Source organism: Panicum virgatum, chromosome 6N, assembly GCF_016808335.1.
Source record: "Panicum virgatum strain AP13 chromosome 6N, P.virgatum_v5, whole genome shotgun sequence".
NCBI classification, from domain to species: domain Eukaryota; kingdom Viridiplantae; phylum Streptophyta; class Magnoliopsida; order Poales; family Poaceae; genus Panicum; species Panicum virgatum.
The window spans coordinates 51345389-51354197 of NC_053150.1; the positions used below are offsets into that span (position 1 = coordinate 51345389).

At 52.2% G+C, this 8809-nt stretch overlaps 1 protein-coding gene across 1 annotated transcript; it reads right to left on the reverse strand.

Moving 5' to 3' along the window:
• Positions 1 to 15: 15 nt before the first annotated feature.
• On the reverse strand, positions 16 to 2594 carry LOC120678967. Its single transcript, XM_039960435.1, has one exon. The coding sequence runs from the start codon at positions 2280 to 2282 to the stop codon at positions 234 to 236; it is 2049 nt and encodes a 682-aa protein (XP_039816369.1). The 5' UTR covers positions 2283 to 2594; the 3' UTR covers positions 16 to 233.
• Between the last annotated feature and the right edge of the window lie 6215 nt (positions 2595 to 8809).

An 8809-nucleotide genomic window follows, 5' to 3' on the forward strand; every position in this document is an offset into this window, starting at 1 on the left:
GTGCCTCACCAGAACTTATGAATCCACATTCCAGATGATATTATTAGGAAAGCAACCTCTACACTATACATCGTACAGTTTACACTGAAAGAATGGTTGGAAGGAAGAGCACAGCACACACTCACACTGCCGAGCTGATCCCTAAAGAATGCTGCTTTACAGTGAACTGAAACCGTACCAATGTGCCAAGCTGAGCGAAGGCTGATGAAGGTGCCCGGCTGCAATCTGCTGCCCTACACCTCGACCGTCTTCTGGTTGAGCGCGGTGTACCTCCACCTCTCCTTCTCCACGAAGTCGGCGTCCAAGAACTTGGCCACGAACGCCCACAGCCTGTACGCGTCCTCGAAGTTGCTGAGGAACCCCAGCGACGCGTTCACCACGAGGATCCCCACGTCGCCGGCGGCGTCCTTCCTCCTCTTGCCTGGCGCGACCACGGCGCCGTCGTCGCCGGCGGCGGCCCTGTGCTCGAGGACGGCGGCCCTGTCGGCCTCGTACTTGTCGGAGAACCAGATGTTGCGCAGGAAGCCGCAGGTGAGGGAGATGTTGTGGCGGTCGGCGAGCTTCTGCACCAGCGGCGGCGCCACCCGCTCGCCCTTCCAGTCGAACACGTTGAAGGCGAGCGACGGCCCCCGGTCGAACTTGACGCGCGGGCCGTACAGCCTCACCAGCTGGTGGCCGCTCTCGCCGTGCGGGTGCCGCAGCTTCTGCAGGGCCACCACCAGCCAGTTGCTGATGCAGCGCAGCCGGTTGCCGATGGCGATGAGCCCCAGCGCGTCGGCGTGGTCCAGGCCCCGGCACTCCACCTCCCCTTCGTCCTTGGCGAGCTGCTCTGTTTCATGGCCGCCGTTCTCTGCTGCTCTCGCCTCCTCCGTGTAGAAGCCGCCGTTCTCCGCCGCGTCGACCTCGCGGATCTCCGGGGCGTCGGCGTTCTCCGCGGCGTCGGGCTGCAGGTTCCTGTTGCGAGCGATGGTGGTGGAGCTGAGCGGGCCGGAGAAGGAGCTGGTGGTCTCGACGTCGGCGTCGTCCAGCGCCGGCTCGGCGAGCTTGGGGAAGCTGCGCGAGTGCTCCAGCTCGGTGGAGTAGTCGTCGTGGAGCGACCATCGGCGTGCGGGCACGATGCTTACGATGCCGATGCTGCGCGCGATCACGGATCGCTCCAGCGCGGCGAGGCTGGACCGCTTGACGAAGAGCCCCGCGAAGCCGGAGGGGTTCTCGCCGAACACCTTGAAGAAGTTGCAGACAATGAAGTCCGGGCGGATGAGGGAGAGCCCGAACGTGTCGAGGTCCTTGGTGCCGAGCGCGCAGGCGTCCAGCGCCACGTGCCACCCCTGCTCGTGCGCCGCGCTCATCCACAGGTACGGGTACCTGGCGCCCGTCATGCGGGAGGCCAGCGGGAACACGAAGAGGCCGCGCCGCCCCCCGCGCCGCCGGCCCCGGGCCAGCTTCTTGCGGAGGTCGGTGCCGTGGATCCTCATGCTCGGCCATGCGAAGCTCGCGGGCGTGACCTCGGCGCCGCGGCGGCGCGCGCTCTCGGCCATGGCGGCAACGGCCTCGCTCTCGTAGTCGTACACGGGGAGCAGCTGCCTACCGGACTGGAACGAGTAGGACTCCGCCAGGAGCCGGAACGCGGTGGTCCGGTTCGCCGTGCACACCATGGTGTACTCGTCCTCGGGGATCTTGAGCGACGCCATGATGCGCGCCGTGACGGCGGCGCCGATGCCGCCCGCGGCGGCGGCGGCGTCCCCGCATTGCACCTGCACCCGCAGGCTCGCGGACTTGTACGCGATGTCGAAGAAGGGCGGCTGCCACGCGACGGAGGACGACGACGACGTGGACGGCAGGGACGAGTTCATCTGCGCGTGGGAGAAGAGGTTGATGCCGGTGTAGTCCAGGCACACGTGGCGGTCCAGGTGCTGGTACTCCTCGCCGCGGATGGCGTCGGCGCGCGCGAGGGCGCCGTACAGCGGGAACGCGGCGGCGAACTCGGCGTAGGCGTCGGGCAGCGGCGGGAGCGACTCGTGGTTGGTGAAGTGCGCCCCCGCGAGCAGGCCCGACGCCGCGGCCTTGACGAAGTTGTGCCGCGATGCCCGCGCCGTGGTGGTGACCGTCGCCGCGGCCGCCCCCCGCTTGGCGCGCACCGGCACGCAGCCGGGCAGGCACAGGTAGAGGTCGCGGTCGCGGTCGCGGTCGGCCCCGCTGGATGCCGGCGGCGCCATCTCGTCGCCGCCTCCTCCCGCCGGGTTCCTGCTGCTCCTGAGGTATTTGTTGATGAGCACGAGCATGGTTGCCTCATGGATGGGGGGAACAGCTCTTGTCCCCGCGCTCGGCGAGATGCCGTCCGCGAGCGGGTCGGACAGCGACGGCGCGGCCGCCCAGTGGCCACATGCGGCGCGCCGGCCGGCCGGCCCCGGCCTGCGCCCCCCTTGCCGGGTCGCTTCCCCCTTGTTGCTAGCTAGTAGGAGTACTAGCTAGCTTGCTTGCTTGCCTGAGCAACGCCGGGGTGCGCGCCACTGGCTCTCCCCTGCTGCCGAGGAAAGCTTTGTTTTTGCAACCGGAAAGTTTTCGCTTTTTTCAGATAGCAGTAGTGTGGCTCGCGGCCCTCCCCTCAGCCGAGTGTGACAGCAACAGCAACCTTACCAAGGAAAAGGTTTTCGACTGCAACCTCACCTCGCCACCGCTCTCGTCGGGTCAATGACATCGTGCTGACCGGTGACATGATTACAGTATAGAGGATAGGGTTTTCGTGTTCTTTTTTTCCAACAAACAAAAGAAAGAAAGAAGGGATCTTTGTGATTGGGTGTGATTGTCTCGGACCGCACAATTCACGGCTGAGCTTTGTTTTCTTCCACCTCTTGCGGTGCCGGCGCTGACCGACAGACCGGCCTGTTCGGCCGCCATGGCTGTCAGAGCATGTGAAAGGAGTTAGAATTACGGCGCGGCGTCCCGTATTTAGACCGTCCACAGCGATAGGAGGAAATGGAGGAGGAAATCTACTGTTTGGCACTGTAGATGCACTGTTTGGCACTGTAGACAGAGAGGGCGTGGGAAACGAGGCAAGAGCAAATTTGCTCTTGCTCTTGCCATTGTGGACAGCCTTACTCTTCCACTGATGAAAACTTGGAGTCACATGATGGGTCGTTTCGAACGTCGACACGCCGGCCGGACAACGAAAGGAGGAGGAGAAAATTCTCGATAAATTGGGGGGAAAGCAACCGCCGGCCGGATGGGACGGCCACACAAGCTGAGTAGCTGACTGTTTCAACATAGTATCGCGACGTGAAGAAGATGCGTGCCGTCACGAGAGGTGAGTGCCAAAAACAGCAGATTTGTTCCGGGTTTCTTCTCTGTCCGCCGGCGTGCCGTGGAACGGTGAAGATGACGGAGCCACGGAGGTGACCGGCCGGAAGCGCCGCCCTTGGTCCCTGGAGCGGTTTGGGTCGAACTGACCAGCACCAGCACCAAGGACGGCCGGGCGGCTTCCCTCTGATCAGATCGCCCTGCCAGCGTCGCAGCACGTAGGCATGACGGCGGCGGCGGCGGCCGGTGGCGCGTCCACGTCGTCGGGAAGGGAACCTCGCGGTCGACCGCGGGCACATTCTGAAACGGAATTGTTAATTAGGAGCCTGCCTGGTGCGCATGTGTTGTGTCACTTGTCAGTAAACGATGCGCCTCCTCCTGTCCTGGATGACGCTGTGTACAGGAGCAGCAATCGCCATCGGAGAGGGGGGAGGAGAGCGGTGGACGGTGGTTGACCGCTGAACAGAGAGTGGCTGTGGCTCCTACAATGACATGCACTCGTTCAGACTGACCTGGCTGCCCTGAAGACGGCACAAGTGTGACAGAACCGCCAAGTTAAACGGCTTAATTAAGCATAATGGCAATCATTTGAACGCATCAGGCGCATTAGCTTAATTAAGTGTAACCTGACAGCCTGTTTCCAACCCACAGGCCGATCGAAACACACCAGAAGTCTCGCGCGACGGCGAGCACAGACGGTACCAGCATAATATAATTTCACAAAAATAGATAATAACATATATATTTACACAATCACTTTAAATTTAGAATTTACATAAATTAAATGACAGCAGCGGATGAGAATATGACCTGAGAGGAAGAAATTTGATTGAGAACCAATAAAACGAAATGATAACTATGAACACGTGAGGACGTCACATCGAGCCCACTGATGCGAATCCTGGTTAGCTTCTATACCTGAAACAGGGTAAACAACAAACCCTGAGTATATTAATACTCAGCAAGACTTACCCGACCAGTGGGTATAACTTAGCCCACAAATCTAGACATGCAAGGCATTTGGCTGGTGGTTATTTTGCATAAAAAGCTTCTAAAAGTAGATCCTTAATTTCAATATTTTAGCTCCAAGTTCCCATATGTTTAAACCATCAACTAGTATTTGCACCTTCTAAGCAACCATAGCTAACATTGAAATATTAAAACAAGATAATTAATTCCTAACCATCATTTAAATTCCATATAGCATCACTACGATGTGGTGCTGTGATCAAGGTGCTCATATTCGAGATGCGACGTACGGCGGATCGATCCGATTTAACATTGCAAGGTGGACCTAACCAACACGGCACGTATTTGCCCCGTCGGACTATACATGCCAACCATTCCCCTCCCCGCCTCGAACTACAGAACCGCCCCACCTACATATAGTCAGCCGGGCTCAACGAGAGACCACCAAAAGTAAACATATGCATCCCAATTCTCCGCGACTACCCGACTCGCCCTAAGGGGTGGTGATGAAGTTCTGTACTTTCGAAACAAGGCAGTACTCGGATTACCGGTTTCGACTACCTCCTACTCCCGGCATGCGGTTAGTACAATTCAAACTCGATCACAGGGCCAGGCAACGAACGGTCCTTAACCGACACAGGCGGGGCTAACCTTTCCCCGCCCGGTCTCCATTTTCTTTTCCTTATCCAACCTATTCCAATATTCCATATACTCAAAATAACGAGATAACCTATATCTCGCGAGTGACCCGAAATCACTCGTCTTCTACCGAGTTCTATTAAGCATAGCATTTCTATCGTCCTCTATATACTAGTATAACTCGAGGAGACCTAGGGATCATGCAACTAGGGTTTCAAATAATTCCTGAACCTAATGCACAAGTAATAGAAACATAATATAGGTGTCATAGTTTGAAATAAACGGATGTGCACCGGGGCTTGCCTGGGAATAACACTAGGTCAGTGTTAGTTAGATGATACTCGCTTGGCGAGCATCTTCCTTTGGTCATGCACATTGGGTTCCATCCATCCGTCTTCGGGATATGTTCACCAACATCGTCTTCGGGTTCGGCTCCAGTAGCACGTCCTTCATATGGTTCATCTATCGTACCTAAATGAGGTGCAATAATGCATATGTATGAATGCACAGAGGTACAATAGACAATACATCAAAAAGAGCAAGCAAGACAGACACAAAGTCACGACTGAGCATCCATAAGCATGAAGGTCATGAGTTAACTTTAGCAAACATGCAAATAATATCAAGATTAAACAAGAGTTGCATGAGCAACATCTAACATGTCGTACATGATTTATGAGCACCAGAAAACATAGCATACAACCCCAAATTAATTTATCTAAAGCCTTTCTGAATTTATTTAGATAATAAGACATATAGACATATATATATGATCATACATGTAAAGTGCACAATAAATCCTACCAAAATCACAGTAGATCACCAATACTCCTAATAGTCTACTGCATAAATTTCACATGCTCAGGTTTTATATTTTATTGATTATAAAACAAACAAATCTTTATTGCACTTAAACGTGTGAGAGCAAGTTAAATGTAAAACTTCATATTTTCTGTAAACACATGGCCATATTATATTTTTTTAGACCAAAATAGCATCATACAAGGGCAGTGGAATCACATTTTCCATTTTTACAAATTTCTATTATTTATAAACTATTTACTTAGCATTCAACAAGTTAAATCAAAAACTCGGTCATACTGCCTTCAATGAACTTGAAATTTTTACCACAGTGTACACATCACAAAAATAGCCTACCATAAAAATTTCATATCATTTAGAGTACTATAACTGCAGTTATGAAAAAGACAAGTAACACTAGCATTAAAACCTTAACAAACATAAATATATTTTTACAGTAAATATTTTCAACTAACACCCATCATATTATGATTCCACTGCATAGATCTACTCACAAGGATTCCAAAACATCTTAAATTACTATTTTACGATTTTTCTACTATTTTCTATGGATTTTCAAAGTTTCAAGCGATTTAGTCCCTGAAACACTATTCCTATGAGTCTATGACATTGCAGAAAACCCCCTGCACTTGTTTGAATTTTAGCCTGAGGTCCTTGACGCGAAACAGAGCAGGGGCGCTTGGGAAAACGCCGATTCCGGCGATGGGGTGGCTTGCCGGCGGCGATGGAGGGGTGGAGGAGCATGAGGGAAGCGAGGACTACCCGGGGGTGTGCTCGGTTGGGGTCGGGAACGGCCGGAGGTGGGGGCGCAGCGTGAGCAGCAGCTCGGCGGCGGTGCGGGCGGCGCTCCGGCGAGCTCGGACGAGCGGGATCGACGGGGTCGGGGTGAGGAGCTTCAGAGGGCCGAGAGCAAGTGGGTTTGGGGGTTGTTGGGGGTCGGTGCGGGCTCGAGCGGCGGTTCGGCGTTGAGGGGCGAGCGGCGGCCATGGCGTGCGGCGGCGCAGCTCAGTGCCGCGCGGGCACGGCCCGCGGCGTGCGAGCGAGTGGCGAGCGGGACGGAGCGGCACACGGCGAGCTCGGCTCGTGGCCGCGGTAACCACAGCGGGCGACGGCACAAGGTGCGCGCAGGAGTGTGGCAGGCGGCGCGCGTGCGAGAGAGAGGCGAGGGAGTGAGCGAGAAGAACACGACGCTGTGGACGATTTGAACTCGGGAACGGTCTGGCAGCTTCGAGAGGGAACCAAGTGGGGAGGCAACAGCAGCACGAGACGCGCGTCCCACGCGTGGCGCGCAGGCGGTGTCGTGGCCAACTTGGCCATGACAACACGCACAGGAAGAAAATATCGGAGTTGTTACAATCCTACCCTCTTAAAAAAATCTCGTCCCGAGATTTAAGTGGAGAAGAAGTAAAGAAGAACAATCAATAAACTCAGGGACAAGGATCGACCGATGTGGGTGCTAGTTTCTAGATTAATCAATATAGCTGATTTTAATGGTACAAATATTGCCAGCTAATTTGCGAATTCCTTGCTCGACATGGTTCCGAAAGACATAAGTTTCATAGCTACTCTACTGTCATCATCCAACTGGAGATTAACCGAGCCACTGTGCTAACTAATCAATTGTTTTTCCACACTAAAAAGCTCCAGGGCTTCAGCTTTTGCTGTGAATAACTGTAGATAATATATGGGAACACAATCATTATCAATCGTTAATCAAAACAACATTACCGAGCATACGACGAGAATTCTCATGTAGCATAGATAGGTCATGCATGGATAAGCATTATGAGAATGAGGGATAGCAAGGAGGTGATCTAAAAACGGAGGCATGACATGAGAGAAACAGAGACTAACCATCACAGACTGCAGGAAATAAGATTCAGTCCAGCTGGGCAGCAACAGGAGATTAAGACCGATAACCATTCAGAAACCTTGGATAACTATAAATGAAACAAGCAGGATACATGGAACAAAACCGATATACTATCCAAAGACTTGGCTGACAGAGCAACGACATGAGTTACAAGGAAAAGATGCTGAGGCCATGATAGAAAAAGAGATTAACATTGCACTAGATCATCTTTAAGATAAGCGACAGAGAGGTTCAATAGTGAATGTCAGATATGATTTTGTCCAGCAGGTACATGAGCATACCACAGACATAAGCAATTATTGAGAAAACTTAGTTGGGATTAGCGAGTCAACAAAAGGTCTACATTATGCATAAATTCTGATTTTTGCAGCACAAACAACTGTAACTAGCACTGCATATAAGAGTTTATAGCTCCAAACCTTGATCAGGGTCATTTATAGGACTGAAAAGGATACACACACATTTTGAAACCAGGATTTTCTATTAGTGAGGAAGGAGCTTCCACTTGCAAGTAGCTAGGGACGCATCAGAATGACAATGATGCTTTTAAGCAACATCTGAACTTGATTCTTGCACGGCTCTTCAACTAGATTGGATAACTGAGTGATGTAAGGTTTTCTGATCTAGAAGAAAAGATCAAACAAAACAAAGAATGATGATGAGATAAGGTGATCAAGTTCTCATAGAGCTAAGATCACAACATGAGGAAAACAAATGTCGGCGAGATTCATCACAAGACTTATGGATAGTAAGAGAGGATAGTACGAGAGATTGATTTACGAGTGGTGTTTGGAACATCCCTGCTCAGAGTTTATTAGCTGAATGATTTGCATGATGCTAGTTGTAAAATATGTTCATTTATACCAATGCAATGCCAGTGTAGTGCCATGATGGAATGTTCCTTGCACAAAACAAAATGGTGCATATGACATGATGCATTTGCCATAATGTCGACTCAATGATGCATACACCATGATGCATAACAACAATGCTCTTGAGTGATGCTCGCTATGAGATGCATGAGTATGATGCACGCATATATGAGTTGAGGATGCACATGATGCCATGCCAGTTAGTGGATAATACCCAGAAACTCAAACCTAAAACAACCCATCCGCACTGTTATTCGTCTAGGGCCTACCCCCTTAAAAGATCAAACCAGAGAAAAATGATTCCAAAGATTTCACAAAAAGAATTGGAGATGTAGTT